The 18,308-nt window shown below is 37.5% G+C and overlaps 2 protein-coding genes across 3 annotated transcripts; one reads left to right on the top strand and one right to left on the bottom strand.

The window, feature by feature from the left end:
• The first annotated feature begins 484 nt into the window (after nt 1–484).
• On the top strand, nt 485–6,279 carry LOC113284422 (KH domain-containing protein HEN4-like). 2 transcript variants are annotated; one of them, XM_026533877.1, is made up of 8 exons: nt 485–1,463; nt 2,278–2,706; nt 3,083–3,334; nt 3,914–4,294; nt 4,404–4,480; nt 5,086–5,191; nt 5,294–5,447; nt 5,580–6,279. In XM_026533877.1, the coding sequence occupies exons 1-7, from the start codon at nt 624–626 to the stop codon at nt 5,435–5,437; spliced, it is 2,229 nt and encodes a 742-aa protein (XP_026389662.1). In that variant the 5' UTR covers nt 485–623; the 3' UTR covers nt 5,438–5,447; nt 5,580–6,279. The 2 variants fall into 2 exon arrangements, with proteins under 2 accessions (XP_026389662.1, XP_026389661.1); XM_026533876.1 differs by having other exon boundaries at nt 4,401–4,480.
• Nucleotides 6,280–6,580: 301 nt separating this feature from the next.
• LOC113284423 (metal tolerance protein C4-like) lies at nt 6,581–12,179 on the bottom strand. The gene is made up of 13 exons (XM_026533878.1): nt 11,601–12,179; nt 11,460–11,514; nt 10,951–11,083; nt 10,707–10,762; nt 10,458–10,572; nt 10,287–10,344; nt 10,092–10,210; nt 8,756–8,875; nt 7,618–7,719; nt 7,454–7,526; nt 7,263–7,330; nt 7,106–7,166; nt 6,581–7,020 (listed from the first exon to the last, which is right to left on the bottom strand). The coding sequence occupies exons 1-13, from the start codon at nt 11,920–11,922 to the stop codon at nt 6,788–6,790; spliced, it is 1,515 nt and encodes a 504-aa protein (XP_026389663.1). The 5' UTR covers nt 11,923–12,179; the 3' UTR covers nt 6,581–6,787.
• Between the last annotated feature and the right edge of the window lie 6,129 nt (nt 12,180–18,308).

Here is an 18,308-nt window from a genome sequence, read left to right as displayed (position 1 = left end):
TGCAAGTTTTCAAGGGCATCATCTCGCAGCGCCGGTTCTTCATCAACATAAGTTCTAAAGATATCGTGAAAAGATTCTCTAACACCAGGTTTGCTGAGGTATTCTTGTACTTGAACAGGTACACCAGTATGATCGAAGTTATTTTTGGGGTTCCAAACTTGAACTAAGACATCATTCAGCCAGTTCATGTCATCACTTGGGTAAGGGGAGTTAACAGATATATCATAAATATCTTCTAAAGATCTGCCTAATTTTACAGCACAATCTTCAACCTTGTATCCCAATCTCAGACAATGGGAGCAAAATTTAGAAGGAAGGTTAAGAAAATTGAAATAAATGGAAGTAACCCAGTATCTTCCTACCTTAACAAGCAGACGATGGACGAGTGGTTTCTCAATATTAACCCACAACAGTTGGTTTGATATTCTAACAATGTTATTTACGGAGCTTGTGACTAGACTATTTGTAAGACCAAGTCCAGCACCAGTAGGTGTAGTATTCAGAGAAAAAGCAACTGTAACCTACTAACTAGTAGTCGTCTGAGTGAGACTCCGAGAGCGACCTTCATAATTTCCAGAGTTAGGGTTTATCTTCTTCATCTGAGAAATACCTAGAAACATTAAATGGAGGGTTCTTCATCTTCTTCTTCATCTTTCAATCCTAATAATAAACGACCCTTTGATCATTCATCATCACCCATTGAATCAAATAACAATAAAAGAGGTTTTTTTAAGACACCACCACCACCAATAAAATTATCAGCAGGTGAAACCCTATTTCGTATACTCTGTCCAGCTATTAAAACTGGTGGTGTAATTGGTAAAGGTGGTGCAATTATTCGTCAATTCCGTGAAGAAACAGGTGCTAAAATTCGTATCGATGATTCTATTCCTGGTTGTGATGAACGTGTTATTCTTATTATTGCTGATACTGTGAAACAACGTAGTCAGAAAGAACAGAATAGCAATGAGGTTATTAGTAGCAATGCCGGTGGCGGTGGTGGTGGCGGTGGTGGAGGAGGAGATACCGAAGGTGTTGAAGATGATGTTTTGGGTGCAAATTTGATACATTTGGTGGAAAATGGTGGTAGTGATGATGATGTTTCGCCAGCTCAAAAAGCGTTAATTAGGGTTTTCGAGAGGATATTGAAGGTGGATGAGGAGAAAGTAGGAGGTTCTGGTGGTGGGGAGAGTAGTGAAGATGGAGGAGGAGGAGGAGGAGGAGGAGGAGTAGAAGAAGAGGAGAAGGAGAAATCGTTGATGGGAACAACAACTTCGACGACAGCACAGAATTTGAGTTCAGTGGTTTGTAGGTTGTTGGCACCGAGTAATCAAGTTGGCTGTGTACTTGGAAGAGGAGGGAAAATTGTCGAGAAAATTAGGCAAGGGAGTGGAGCACAGGTTAGGGTTCTTCCTAAGGATCATATTCCAGTTTGTGCAATCCCTGGCGATGAATTAATACAGGTAACAGCGTGCAATTTTATGAACTATCCATTAGGTTATTAAGAGTGTTAAGAATGTGTGTTACTTTAACATTGTGCGTTTAATTTGCATACCTCAAGCTAGGATTCATACAGAGTATTTTCATTAGCTTTTCAACCTTATGTTTGGTTACGGAGCATTTAGGAATTATCCATTCGGTTATTGAACAGTGTTAAGAATGTATGCAGCGTTCATGTTTTACTTCAACATTGTGTGTTTTAATTTGCTTACCTCAAGCTTGGATTCATGCGGAACATTTATGATTAGATTGTTTACACAAAACATCATTAAGTTGATTGCTGAGACTTATCTTCACATACATAACATGAGCAGTAACTTTTCAACCTTATGATTGGTTACTCTATATACATAATTTACATGAGACTTATCTTCTCAAACTCCTTCGGCACGTACTTGGCGTCATACTAATACAGTTTTTAGATAAATCAGGTTTAGGAAAACAAGTCTTGGACTTGAAATGGGATAAGAAGATGATTCCCTGGCCTAATTTTTGTCTGTTGTAGGTTTATGTAAATAAGCCATCGAGAGCTGCGGGTTTAGGTAGCTTCTAACAAGAAAGTGACTCATTGGATCAGATATGTCGCTTTATCTTCTTTACAAGACTTCTAAGTTTTTCTGAAACGTGTAATGCATTACAAAGACTTTTTTCCTGTCTTGTTTTCTAACTTGTATACCCTTTTTTTTCTTTTTGAAAAGCTTCGGCAGTCTCTAGGTTGCAATTTATGAAGTCATCTACTTATATAATTATACTAAGTGATGTGGTTCTGCTTTACAGATAACAGGGAACTATTCAGCTGTAAGGAAAGCTCTTTTAGCTGTTTCAAGTTGTCTCCAGGATAACTTCAGAACTGATGCCGCCACCTCTACTCCGAATAAAACGCCTGCTTCAGTGCTTCGGGGCAGTGGTGTGCCTGGTGGCCAGGTAGACCAATTTCCATCAAGGGGGTATCCACCTGGAACTCATTCACTGGATTATCATTCAAGGGGGTTTGCAGGATCTGAGGGTATAGGTGCGAGCCACAGAATGGTTCCAGAAGAGGATATTGTGTTTAGGATGTTATGCCATCTTGACAAAGTTGGCAGTTTGATTGGGAAGGGTGGATCGGTTATACGAGCTCTACAAAGCGACACTGGTGCCTCCATCAAGATTGCGGATGCAGAACCTGATTCAGATGAGAGAGTTGTCCTCATATCTGCAAGAGAGGCATGTTATTCAAATTCATTTGTGTTTAAGTATAATACTTGTTTATTCGTTCATATAACTGAGGCCCTTATGTACAAAACTTACCCAGTCAGATGTGTATAACTCTAGTTTCTTCATACCTTTACCTGGACCATTCATTAAATGAAACAGTAAATTAGATGTGTTAATGTCATTTGGATTAACTATCTCTTAAATTTTGAAACGGATATCCTTTAACTGGATGACTAGATTCACTATACCCATATAACTGGATGTTTGTTTGTCTTATTGCACGCTTAGGCTGGGTCTTCTCTAACATTATGAATGACTATTTCTTTTCTTGAGCACTGAACTGTTCTTAAGTGTTTCTTAAAATCATTCTGTCTATTTGTTGCAGAATTCAGAACAGAGACATTCTTCTGCACAGGATGCTGTTATTCGGGTGCAGTCAAGAATTGCAGAGGTTGGATTTGAACCCGGTGCTGCAATTGTTGCGAGGCTTTTAGTACCATCACAACAGATAGGCTGCCTGTTGGGTAAAGGAGGTAGTATTATTGCTGAAATGAGAAGATCCACAGGTGCCAGTATACGTATTTTTCCAAGGGAGCAGGTTACGAAATCTGGCGCCCAAAGCGATGAAGTTGTGCAGGTATGTTTTAACTTCTTTTTTATATGTATGCATTTTTCAATCTCTATGTTTTCGATATATTTTCTGATGTCTCAATTGGATACTGATGTATGAGTTGAATTTTACAAATGTTTTAGAAGGCAACAGAATAGATCCCTCGTTATTTGGAATTTTGCATTAAGTTGAACACATTGAGGATGACATCTTTGTTTGTTATTGCAATGAATTATACATATTTTATGTCTACTATATTATATGCTAGATACTGCATTAGTATAACTACTAAATTCTGTGTAGGATATACTCGTTCAATCTGGTTCTTTCACTGCATTTGAACCAAGATAAAACTAATTCAAGACTTTAGTTTGTAATTTGACTGGTACGCTTGTTCTGTTTGATACTTGTCAGTGGCATGCTAACTTGACTATTCAGATCCTAATCACTACTTTGAATGCTCCCTCTAGGTTTCCAGCTAAATTTAGGCAAAAGTCCATGATAGACAGATAGTTATTTTTTTCACCCGTCAAATCTGCTCTAACTTTTGAAAGGTAGATTTACCATTTAATTGTATAGGAAACTAAAACCTGTTACTATTGGCAGGCTATCGGGAGCTTGCATTCTGTCCAAGATGCTTTATTTCAAATTACCAGTAGACTTCGGGAGGCTTACTTCCCAACAAAATTGCCTTATCCAAACGTTGGTGCCCCACCTTATATGTCTGGTCCACTGGAACCCCCTGTTCCTATGTTTAGACCAAGACACGAGCCTCCATCTCCAGGGCATTACCCTCATATTGGATATCCCAACAGTTTAGAACATCCTGCTGGCCCAGCCCAACATATGGAGCACCCTCCTGTTCCGATGCATGGAATGGATCATCCAGGAGTCCCAAATTTGGATCATGGGCCATATTCTTACAGCAATGAGAGACCAGCTTATGGTCCGGCCTTTGATACCCCTTCTCCAAGGTCATGGGCTCAGGTAAATGAGTTACATTTTTTTGGGGTTGGTGAGTTTTTTTTTTCCTTCCCGGCTTTCAAAGTGAAAGGAAATATTAATGTAAAATTCATTGCTGTTCTTTTCTCAGCAGCCAGTAAGCACTGGAAACCCTTGGTGCGGTGCAGATCCAGGGACAGGATATAGTTCAAGAGATGTGCATAGCAGAAGGTATGCTTTGCTTATGTTTCCTTATGAGTTCGCAAACCTACTCTTGAGAATTTCTCTAAGAACTTTTGTCCCATGCGGCAACGAAACACTGCCATTGGTATGTTGGTAACACAAGTACCCCTAGTATTTGTATAGCATATTGATGAAACTAGGGTTTAGCATGGGCACTTTCTCTTCAAAAGTATATGTGAATCAACTTGCGTGTACTTCTCAGACTTTGTAACTATTTGTTTTTCTCACATTCTTGATTTTATATCAGGTATATGGGTTCAAATCAATATCTATATCGCTATATACAAAACCACTATCTTTATTTCCAAAAGCTAGACATTTACTTGAATAAAGACTTCATGCAAACAGGTTCAATTAACCTAAGGCTAATTCAAAAGGCATTGCTTAACATTTGCTCCGAAGGAGATTTAGATGTTTTGTTCAATTGTTACTTGTAAGTCTGTGTTATCCACATGTCAGTACGCCAGGACTCTCTTCGGACTTCTTTGCCTTAGATGGATATATATCCTAATATTTATGTTTTTATTCTTTTAATCTATTTGTGTGGGCCAATACTGAAAGTTGCATTGATAATCCGTCTTGTGTTGTGGCAGTCAACTGTCTGTTCTAGCAACCACCACTGTTGAAATGGTGATTCCTCTGATGTTCCTGGGCTGCGTTTACGGGGAAAACAATGGTGACCTGAATCAAATTAGACAGGTGCAGGGTCTTCTACTTAGTGGGCATGTTTAATTATGTTGACTTTCTAGCGTTTGCTAAGCTCTTCATCTTCCATTGTTTGCTCTATATTCTGCAAATCAGATCTCAGGTGCAAAGATAACTGGTCATGATGTGAGGCCTGGGAGTGTGGAAGGAGTGGTCATAGTATCTGGAACATCAGATCAGATACATGCAGCTCAGAGCCTTATCCATGCTTTCATCCTTTCCGGGCAGGCGGCAGCCTGATTTTGATTAGGTAATAGTAGTTTTGAATATTTCTTGTCAAAATGTTTCATGTATTTTTTTGGTTGGTTCATCCTTCACAATAGAAGGGCGAAGTTAGTTTCATTTGCTTTCGTTTGTAACTTCGCGAGTATGTTGTGAACAGGTTAAACAGAAGACTTCTTCATGTGAGAGGATTCCATCGTGCAGGGGTGAAAGCAAGTGTAGTACCCTGAAGGCGTTAAGGAGTACAGATCTGAGGCTAGACTCATGTCTGTGTAACCTGAAGGTTTTGGTCTTGAGCACTGGATGTAGCACACATCTGGTGGAGGTAAAAGTGTGGGGGTGCATGCTACTTCTCAAGTTGAGTGTGGAGCCAAATGCAGGCCAATGAGGCAGAATTGCATGTCAAAAGCCACCAGGCTAAGCCTGTTAGAGAATGATGCTAGTTGCACTAGAAGCTGGCCGGTTAAGCCTGTAAGTGAAAGGTACCAGCTGAATTACGTTCCTATTTTGTGCCCCACCCCAACAGTGCACTAGCTACATTGCTAAAGAAATACAAGCAAGAAGTTCCTGAACTTATGAAGGTATTCCAGAGTCAGCTTAATTACAATACCTAGTTCACACTGAAGAATTCGGCGAGATGAATACACAGTAATTATCCGTAATCTCAATTCATAGCGTACACCGTCTTTCCCATTTTTGCTTAGTTTCTGCATCTCTTTCATATTTTAGCTTTACTCTTGTTTATGTTTGTTTTTTAATTTGCATTATATATTAGGTCGCTCCAGACGTATGAAAAGACTGAAGAATATTTATTATGGAGTAGTATTTTTATACTAACCGAAGGAATAATATTTCGGGCATAGTGTTTAGTTTTCTTTTATTTGTTTTTTTTGATCGGCAGAAAAATTTACTGATCAAAAAAGAGAGGGTACAGAAGATTTGTACCACCCAGAAAGGTCACAAAAGAAAGGAAAAAGAAAAAGGAGCAGAGATAGTAGAAAACTACTATCTAGCTTGAGGATCAAAGTAAATTTGGGGCCAATTAGCGAAAAGAAGATATAGTTGAGCCTTGTGCCGGACAGTGACCACTGAACTTGCAAGCCTTGGCATTTCGCTCAAGCCACTCGACAAATAATATTGTTCCTTTTTTAAAATCTGATAAGTGGGAAATGCTGGAAATGGGATTATAATGCTTTGCATGTGAGTTTAGGCAGTATGCAGTATCATATGACATCCAAATTTATATAGATTTTGTTGCTGAAGCCAAGTCCTGACGATCTAGAAGTCACGGTTGAGCCAAAAAAACAGAACATACAGACTGCACAAAGCTACAAGCTACAGATTACATGGTATAGAATATTATGTGGCTCAAGGTGGTGTAATCTTTTGTGTTTCTTTTTGTGGATCATCAAGCTGAATACCGGACATAATCTTGGTTTCCTTTTCTGGATCAATTAGCCGGAGTCCAGGCATAATCTTCTGGATCTCCTTTTCTGGATTGTGAGCCTCAATGTCGACATGCCGGATTCCAGGTACAAGCTTCTGGATTTCCTTTTCTAGTCTATCAACTTCACTTCCAAGGGCAGTAACGACTTCCTCACCTGCCATCAGAACACCGTTAACCGCCATTAACTACTTGACCTGGTACTAAATAATTTATTGCAGTAACAAATTCTGCTTACATACCATAGTTTGACATGGTCCTCAGTAAAGTGGCATCATCAAGATCTTTTCCAGCATCTCGGAACTGTTAACCACCAGATATAATTATCAATCATATATCTTTTCCACCAGATAATAATGAGAAATCCAGCAGGACTAGCACACATTCACTTAGAGTTACCTGTTTGGCCCATTCTCCACGTCCAGTCCTTTCCAAATAATTTTGTACCACCACCACACCATTGAAATCTGTACCACCAAACTTGTTAAGGTCATTCATCAAAAGTGCAACTCAATCCACAAAATTGTCCAAATGCTTTCAAGTTTCAGCCAAAAAACAGAAAAAGAGAGGTAAAATGGTGGAAAAATCACCTATTTCAGCTTTAAACCTAAAGAATCCAGGTCCAATCACCTCACTCTTGCAATCATACAAAGCATCTACGACCTGTAGGGAAACAAAATAATAAACTTCAATAAGACGTGCCTCGCATGGAGTTGTAGACCTTTCTTATAGTAAGAGAATAAAAATATTATACCGGGTCATTCTTCAGAAAATGAAGAACTCTTTGCATATCATAATCGTCGATTGCCCTACCAATTAATGCATGTCGGTTCCTTTGGATGAGAAAAATTGCAACCTGCATCGGAAGTTAGGTTCAATTATGGCACTTATGAAAACAAGTGATAATGAGAATGGTAAGAGATCTATTTCATTAAACATTAAACTAAAGCAGAGGAGTCTAAACAGTCTCTTGTTATGCTTCCAAAGAAAAGTATCTCTGTTACAGTGGCAGCCACATCATCAGCCACGTCATCTAAAAGATACAACTTCTCAACAAGGCGAACAGTAAGTGGGATGGGTAATTGAACCCGTTAAGAAAGAGATACAGGTCTTTTCACATGTCTTTCATAAGTATACACCAACCCTTCTGTAAATGGCTTATGCATAGAAGGCCAATGCTTTAATATAACTGCTAGCACCTTGAAATTATACTCATGAACTTTAGCACGTTTTTCTAATCTCAAAGATTCTTCTCATTCTCAAAAATAGCTTATTACTTTTACTGTTGAGCCACCATTACAATTTATCAAGCTTATATTAGTATTAAGTTTGCCAGACCCAAGGTTCAACAAGAGTGACCTGTGCTGTTGTGCACCTCCTAGAGGACCTCTCATTTTAAAGATAACGGTTAACAACTAGCACAAATTCATGCATACCTACTATTTCTTGCTTTAGTAAGTTACTATTGCATGCACAACAAGGAAATCAACTGAAACGAGCCAACAACAATATCCGCATGTAGCCCAGAACTTCTTCACCTATAAAGGCTGATAACATGAGGAACCTCATTTGGCAGAACAATCTCCCCAGATTCAAGAGAGGAATATTGGAAACTTAAGAAAGCTTCACGAAAACATTTATCAATTCAACACTTGAAATAATCACATGGCTCTGGTACTCCCAAAGCTGTGTTCCCCTTACCCTCAAAGAGACTTAACTAACAACCATGAATGCACCCATACATTTGGGGAGTAAAGAGAATGATGCAAAGCAAATATCTCTATGAGCACAGGAATAGAATAATTTGAATTACTTCTACCAAGGGCCAATACATAACATAATATAAAAATAACCGACTAAAGACAACACCAAGGGCCAAGAAGTAGGCATACCATTCCGAGTAAGTTCCCAACAACAATTGATCCAATGGGATCGTAGATTGGATTTCCTGTTCTGTTCACAGCCACCAATGACGCTGCAGCAACAAGTAGACCAGCAACAGCAGCACCATCCTGCAAAGTAAAATTAGTTAAGAGTAACACACATGTTGTCTTGAAAGACAGCTTGCAATAACTTATCAGCAGAATGTACTCGCTACAACCGATATAACTAATTAGCAATGTACTAGGACTGACGTGATTTGATTCGTCAGGTCTTATACCAGTTGAATGCGTGTTACTGAGATGCGAATAAATGACTGCTTGACAGTTGGAGGTTTTTAGACACGAGGGAATAAGTGAAAGTATCTCTTTTAATGGGACAGAAGGAGTATCATACAGAGGTCTTTAGACATGAGCAAGATTCTTTACGATATGGAGAGCGGAAGCGATTTGGGAAAAAAATGCCTACATGGAGACTCCATACATGCAAATAACTTCAATCACAACCCTAATTGGAGAGTTAGCCAAGCAATCAATAGTATTCAACAAACAATCTCTCTCATTTCATTGGAAAAAAAAATAATCATTTGACCCACCTGTTTATAGCCTGCAATCGACTAACCTAAGAGTTCCAATATTACTAAGAGTCTAAGACTCCTTGGGAGAATATATCATTCTCTGCAATCAAATATAAAAAATCTCGAATTCCACTGGAAAAAAATAATCATTAGACCCGCCTATCTATAGACTGCAATCAATTCGCCTAAGAGTTCCAATAATACTAAGACTTCTTAGGAGAATATATCATTCTCCAAAATCAATAATAAATATACAGAATATGAAACTAAAGCCCATTCAAGGTTTGGGTCCAATATTACCAAAACTTCTTAGGAGAATATATTATTCTCTGCAATCATATGGAACAAAAAAATATACAGAATATGGAACTAAAGCCTATCCAAGGTTCAGGTCAAATATTATAACTAGAATCACTTGCCAAAAATGCCGGTATCGCATTAACATGCCATGAAAAGACAAATTCATGCAGTACTCTTAAGGCATGTGATCTCATGCAAGATGGTGTTCTGTTGAGCATATCAGGCTGACGGTGTCACTTGACTACTAGGATATGTCAGTCTTCGATTTGCCTACCAGACCCTTCGGGCAGAATGATTGGGGGTACAATGTGGCATTCTAGCTAACTTCCAATGCATATGTATTGATTAGATATAGATCCATGTCATACATACATTTCCAATTCTCTGGCATATTTAATATTTCAGCATATGGACAAGGAAGTAGCATAGCAACCGAGTTTCAAGGTTGATGTGATAGCTAAGTAAGTTACCTCAGTCATAACAGCAACAGCTGTTGGATCATGACCACGCCACACATAATCCCGCATTTTCATTCCTTCGGCTGCTGCACCTTTCCTGACCGCATGGACAGCAACTACAAGTGAAGCACCTGTGAAACATACCAGAGTTAACAGAAATGCTTGGAGAGTAGTAAATAAGCTAACTCAGTGGGTGAGTCATAATACCTTCAATGATGAATGAACCTGCAATTACCAGAGCTGCATACTTGATATTTCCTGGCGGCTGTTTACAAATTTAGTCACACACATGCATTACATATCAAACCAAAAGGCCGTTAACGGGGATCCAAATGTGTGCAAATTATCAAAATCATATAGAATCGGACATATCGTCACCTGTGTTGTCCATAAGTTTTGAAATCCATGAACGATTGTTGCACCAGCACCAAGGCAAAAAATACCAACTGCGGATATCAAGGACCAGACAAATCTTTCTTTGGAGTACCCATAACTAGAAAAAATCAGAAAAGAAAATTAGGATCCTGTTGCCAACCATTCATTTGGTGTCTCTGACTACACGAAAAGAGTAGATGAAACATTAAAAGAGAAATGATAGGAGTACTGTATTGGGTGGATAAAACTCACGGATGTATAGCATCGGGAGCTCGCTTTGAGCTCCATAAGCCGTAAGCAAGAAGGGCCTACACTATTAACAGGTGAGTTCTTTGAGTTACAGTTAAAATATTCCGAAAATCGTACAAAGAGAACAAACTTTTATAAGACATCATATCTTAGAGGTTCAACAGTGAATGCTATGGAAAATTTTCAATCTTACAAGAGAAATATCATCAGGTAACCATATTCAAATACTTAAGCTACCACTTATTACCTGATTTGCAAAATCTGCAATTGAATGTATCATTTCAGCTAGCATAACATGGCTGGAAGTCGCCATCCAGACCCCAAATTTGAGAGAAAAGACAAGGAAATTGGCCCATAGTGCAGTAGTAACTGCTCGTTGACTGAAATAAGCACGAGGAACAGTTATGTAAGATACATAACCAAATACAAATATAAAAGGAACATTTGCTAGAAAGGTCGATTATCTAGCAGAGTTAGAGATTTATTCATACATCAAAGACTCAAATCAGGTCAAAATTAAATCTTACTCCTTGCAGAATCACATCACTAGGCCCAGTTTCCCTTAAACCTACTCACATTGCGCATTCATGGAGTCGATTTCAACTACTAACAGACCTTTAGAAATATCTAACTTGTCGGGTTCACTTCAATTATGATGATTTTGTGTAGTTCATACCAATTCTAAGCATATTGAAAGGGCAAAGAAAAGGGTCACATTTTAACGACACAATGAAGAATTAAGTAAGTAAATTTCACCTTGGATCATCAATTTCTGTCTTTTTAACATCAGCAGCAACCTTAGAACAGAAACCTACACATGAAATTAACACAAAAGTTCACAAATTTTTCCAAAAATAAAAATGTACCAAAATCAATTAAAAAGATAGAACGCTTTACCATGCTGAAGCAATAAACGATGATTATAAGAAACACCCCCACCACCAAATGTGGAATTAATTCTCGAAAAATTTAAGAAATCATTAGAAGAAACTCTATACAAAGAAGAATATGAATTGCAGGATTGAGTACTTCTTTTGGTATATGTATTCAACAAACTCCTTAAATCATGAGTTATGTTATCCGATTGTTGCTGTTGATGTTGTTCTTCAGAGACAGTACTACTGTTATTGTGGTGATGAGAGAAACATGAAAAGATCCTACCTTTTTGTGGTTGTAGAAAGGATTCCCTAAAGGGTTTGAGAAATCGAGAAGTTTGCATCAAATGAAATGCAAGGGGGTTTCTCTTGAGCCCTATTTTCTTCTTCTTTTCATGAGAAATTTGGGGAAAAATAAGGGGTATTCAATCTCCAGAGAAGAAGAGAAAGGGGGTTAGGGCTAGTTGTTGTTGATAGTCTCTTGGGAGCTGTGTTCTGTCTAGTTAATCATTTGATTTGATGGTCACAGCAACAACAACAACAAGAACTAGTCGCCACTGTTGTAATAAAGCAAAGAGTAAATATCTAATGGGGATAGTGACGGAGATCGGAATACCGATCACCAGAATTATTATTGCCAGAGAGTATTTGAGGTGATGCTGGATAGGTTGGGGCATGTTCCTTGACCAGACCCACTAAACAGGCTGGTCCCGTGAACTAGTTCAGCTCATAGGTCCAACATTATTAGCGCGTTTGGATATTTCTATATTTTCAGAAGTAAAAGTTAGAAGTAAGACTATTTTGCTTCATAGAAAGCTGATCTTTTTGTTTTTAGAAGTCGTTCTGAAAAATTATTATCAAATTGATTTCTAACTTTTCGACTTCCAGGAGTAGAAAAGTAACTTCCCACTATACATCCAAACACCGTATACATAAAGCTAGGTGCAGTAGAGCTTCTTTAAATTATTAACTTCACTGAAATAACAAAGTTATCTGATCTCAATTAAGTTCGGATAACCTAAAGTTTAACTCAATAAAATAATAAACTTTTCTTTAAAAATATTTGTCCCAAATTGTTAATTTATTGAAGTTTGACTGTATCAGTGGCAGTTGCCTTTCACGAATACGAATAATTTATTGATTTCGATCTCAATATCTAAAGCACAAGTAAATTGTGAAAGGACAAGAGATGTCAAAGAGTAATATTGTGAAGCTTTACTCTTTGTTTTGGCATTGCTTCCAACCTTATCTAGGCAACATTGATAATGGAGGGTGCCAGATTATTGGGGAGGGTACTAAAACTCATATAAGCAGATGGCTTTATAGTTTGTCTCATATGAGTTTTGGTGCCCACCCCAACAAAATGATGCCTCCATTAGCAGCCATGTATCGAGGGGTTAAGAGAGTTTTGCTGGCATTTCTTCAAGGAGCATTTCAACAAAGGGACGTTAGAATAATGCTAGTGATCCAATACCAATGGAATTCCCATCAAAAATTTTGTGTGACTTCCAATTACCCTTGTCAAATTTGGACCGAGCTTTATGAATCATGGAATTTACCGATTTTGTAAAGCGAACCCTTATAAAAATTGTTGCAATCAATATAGCTAGTCACAAGAAACCTAGCAACCAAAGATATGGAACCATCATTGGGGCCAAAGAATAAAAAGCAATGTACACAACTCATGTGTTAAAACCCCCACAAAATGGAAGAAACAGTTCTGAAATGTTGCAGATTAATGAGTATTTCAGCATTATAGAAACTCATAATATGCATAAGCAAATCATAAAAGAAGATCCTAACTAGTGTGTAATAACTTTAGTAAGGCGATTACATTTCTCTTTTACGTTCCCTATGAATATATGCCACATTGAAAACCTTGTATTTAAAACATTGAGTTAAACTTTTAAGCTTAACATGTTCATGTTTTCCTTCAATTCAACACAAAACTAATGAATTTGAAATGAGAGCGTACTCAAGCTTTAAATAAGTCATAAACAATAAACTTTTATTGCACCCGTATGAGAACACGTAGACACACAAAATAGTTCTTCAAGCTCTATTAAAGATTTTCATTTTTTTAAAGGAAAAAAAAATAGTGCAGACTCTCTGCAAATCTCTCCATGAAAGTCTTTAAAGCTTGGTATTACAAAATGTCAGAATAAGTCTAAATGATAAGAAACAAAGACTTGCTTACTTGTGCCATCATTTGCAATATCAATTTCATCAAAGATGAGAATAACTTCAGATAGCTTCGGAACTTTCTATTCTAAGGATATATGTTCAATTCTTTTGATACACGGATACCCTTCTAAGGTGAACTCATCCTCGTTTCCATGCGATGACCATCTTCTGCCACTCAAACCCCGAGAGTTGGGAAACCTGACATGTTTGAAAATAAATAAAAGCAGTAACACAAACTCCTAAACTCCAGAAGAATGTAACCAATATTGCAGTTGCTATATAAACATCTAGCGCGGAGCAGTCGATGTAGCTGCCTTTGGCCATTTAAACTTCTCTTGCATCTCAATTGATATCATTCTGCAACTAGTCCAAGCAAGATACGGGAACAATGAAGAATCTTGGATTGAAAATGAATAGAAGTTGGCGAAAGCAGTCCTTTTGTGAAGATGTCATCCACCTGCTTTGAAGAAACTAATAAAACTTCAAAAACCCATTCATGTTACCACTTTCTCTGAAAAGGGTAGTGAAAATGCGGGCGTCTAACAACCTCACTCAATATTTCGATTAGCAATATGTATGGACTAACTCTAATATACTTTTAAGAGAATCAACTAAACAGTCAGACTCAATCTTAATAAAAAGTATATCAAGGAGTTAATATCTCTATCTCTCGATTTGATCTATACTCAAACAAATAGAAATATGTGAGTCTTTATCAAATACAAGAGATATAAACTTGGATGGTACCAAAGACCAATATCCAAGGATCAATCAATTTCCAATCAACAACCAAAGGTTGGATTTCACAATTGATCGATACAACGCACAACCATTGATATTTCAATTATATAACAAAATATAATGCGGAATAGAAATAACATAGACACCAGAAGTTTTGTTAACGAGGAAACCGCAAATGCAGAAAAACCCTGGGACCTAGTCCAGATTGAACACCACACTGTATTAAGCCGCTACAGACACTAGCCTACTGCAAACTAACTTCGGTCTGGACTGTAGTTGAACCATAATCAATCTCGCACTGATTCAAGGTACAGTTGCGCTCCTTACGTCTCTGATCCCAACAGGATACTACGCACTTAATTCCCTTAGCTGATCTCACCCACAACTAAGAGTTGCTACGACCCAAAGTCGAAGACTTGAATAAACAAATCTGTATCACACAAAAAAGTCTACGATAATAGATAAATTTGTCTCCTACAGATAAACCTAAGAGTTTGTTCCGTATTTCGATAGAAATCAAGGTGAATAAGAACTAATTGATAACCTGTACTTATATTCCCGAAGAACAACCTAGAATTATCAATCACCTCACAATAATCTTAATCGTATGGTAGAGAAACAAGATATTTTGGAATCACAAACGATAAGACGAAGATGTTTGTGATTTCTTTTTATCTTGCCCTATCGGAGATATAATCTCAAGTCAATGCTTTCAATTGAACTCGTACGATAGAAAATGGCAAGATCAGATTGCTCAACTACAAGAGAAGTAGTTTCGTCTGGCTTCACAATCCCAATGAAGTCTTTAAGTCGTTAACCTACAGGGTCTCGAGAAGAAACCTAAGGTTAAAGGAGAATCGACTCTAGCAAAACCAACTAGTATCACACAGGAGGTGCGGGGATTAGTTTTTCCAGTTGCTAGAGTTCTCCCTTATATAGTTTTCAAATCAAGGTTTGCAATCTATGTTAGCTTAGTAACAACATTCAATATTCACCATAAGATGAAAACCTGATTAGATACAAGCTAATATATTTCAACCGTTAGATCAAAACTTAGCTTGTCACACACAAATGAAATGTATTTCATTTAGGTTTGAGTAACCATACCTAAACGTGTACACTTAGTTGATTCACAAATAGTTAATCAATGGTTAGCCATATGAGCACTTCCATATTAACCGTATTCATCTTTCTCATAACTAGTTCAAATGACTCATAAGAACTAGTTGAAGAGTTGTTCAATTTCTTAGGTCTTTATTCATAGACACAATTGGAAAAAAATCGGTTTGATTCATTTGAATCAATTCATGAACAATATAGCCACGGTTTGCAAAGATTGCATTCCTTATAATTTATTGTTTTAAGTTCATGAACTACCGATTTGAGAAATAACCAGCTTGGGTACGCGTACGGGTATGCGTACCTTAGCTACCGGATTTGAGTTGGCTTTTGGTTTCCAAACTCAGTTGAATTTTTCGGGTAGAAAAGTTCCGCTAGTACGCGTACGGATACGCGTACCTAAGGTGACTGGTTTATGAGTTCGTAAACTCCAAACTCAGCAGAATTTTCCGGGAGGAAAAGTTCCGCCCGTACGCGTACCCAACATGTCTCCTTCACCAATACCGTATGCACACACTTGGTTTCCGGTACATGGATTTATACACTAATGTGTGAACACACTATATATGCTTATATCCATAGATGGTAATCTCAACTCTACATTTCAATCATTGAAACATTCTTCTATAATGTTATAATAGTCGTTATTCACAACTATCGTCATCAAAGCAATTTTCAAGATTGAAACGTCATCATGACTTTCGTCACGGGTAAAGATGAAAAAATGGTTAAAGCGAAAGCTTACCAACACATATTTCGAGAAAAAGATAGGCGAGTAAACTCGGCTCGAAATAGCAAATGTGTATGTATGAAAACTATCATACTTATACGACTTTTATCTCAAGAGTAGGATATAGAGTAGATAGACTTTTGAGTGATAGATAAGTTCAAGTCTCCACATACCTTCTAGTCGGACGAAGTTCCACTGGTTTCTTGAGTAGTTCTTCGTCTTCGTAAGATGATCGCCATGGAGTCTAGAGATCAACTACAATTAACTATCCTAGTTCGAGACTTAGCTATAAGTAGAGTAGAAATCAAGACACATAGTTTTGACAACTAAATTTGACAAACAAGCTTGAGATAGCAACACTTGCGAGTTCGACCGAGCAATGCTCTAACAATCTCCCCCTTTGTCAATTTTAGTGACAAAACTATCAATACATATGGAATACAAAATAGATAAAACTTTGTAGCTTCTCGTCCACATGCTTGATCTCCTTGGTGCTTCAATATTACTCGAAAACTTCGTCTTTTCCAAGTACTCCCACGATTCCATAGATGTTCAGTTCAGCATCATAGTTATTGAAGATCCGTAGCCATAACAATGAGAAAACAAAAGCTCTCAATCATTGTTATACTGAGTCATAGTATTATTACACAGTATCAAAGTTCAATTGTATCACAACTTTGACAACAATACTATGGTCATATGTATCACTCCCCCTTAGTCAATACTTTCATCTCAACATGAAAACCACTCCGCCTTACATAATGATCCGAAAACCATATGTATTTATAGTGTGAACTACATATTAATTCTCCCCCTTTTTGTCAATAAAATTTGCAAAGGTACGAAAACGGGATCCTAATGAAATTTTCATGGAGACGCTTCAAGACCACAGAAAAGTACATATCAACTTTGTTTAGATGAAATCATAAAGCCGAAGCTAAATGCATTCATCACGAAGTTTATAAAGATACAAGATAACTCCTCAAATATTCCACAGTCGTACTCCCCACAAAGATATGGAAATTAAACGCAAGTTCAAAAGAACTCTCCCCCATTTGATGTCATCCCGAAAGAACAACAAGAGCGACCTTACTTTCACGAGAAAAGAAGAATTTCTTTGGACACCAAAAAAAACCCATAAGAATGATTTTGTATCCAAAATTATCAATTAAACTAATCACAAGAGAATCCATGACTAATTTAATCGGAATACACAACCAAATTAACCACAAACGAATCTATGATTAGTCTGGTTGGAAATGCTCACATAAGAAGACTTATGGAGCCGCACATTATATACATAAAATATGGATCAGGGAATATCAATACTGCGGAATAGACAAGGATTCATTCTATTTTCCATCACTATTTGCACAATGACATACAATATACATAATCCTCGCAAACAAAAGATTTTAACCTATCTTCCATCAATAAATGATATAATAGGCTTAACTTTTGTTTGTCAAAAGTTCATCGAAATAGAAAATGTGTATGTATGAAAACTATCATACTTATACGACTTTTGTCTCAAGAGTAGGAGATAGAGTAGATAGACTTTTGAGTGATAGATAAGTTCAAGTCTCCACATACCTTCTAGTCGGATGAAGTTCCACTGGTTCCTTGAGTAGTTTTTCGTCTTCGTAAGATGATCGCCATGAAGTCTAGAGATCAACTACACTTAACTATCCTAGTCCGAGACTTAGCTATAGGTAGACTAGAAATCAAGACACATAGTTTTGACAACTAAATTTGACAAACAAGCTTGAGATAGCAACGCTTGCAAGTTCGACCGAGCAATGCTCTAACAGGTAGTGCTTAGCAAAACAACGATATTGAGAATACAGTTGTTCCAAACTCTCCACTGGCTTCTCTGAATAGAATCTTTCGTAGTTCAATATGACGTTACAGATCACCTAGTTTTATCTCCCCCTTAATTTCCTTCACCTTTCCCAG

Source organism: Papaver somniferum, chromosome 5, assembly GCF_003573695.1.
Source record: "Papaver somniferum cultivar HN1 chromosome 5, ASM357369v1, whole genome shotgun sequence".
NCBI lineage: Eukaryota > Viridiplantae > Streptophyta > Magnoliopsida > Ranunculales > Papaveraceae > Papaver > Papaver somniferum.
The sequence above is the reverse complement of the archived record's forward strand: the minus strand, read 5'-3'. Positions and strand labels throughout refer to the sequence as shown.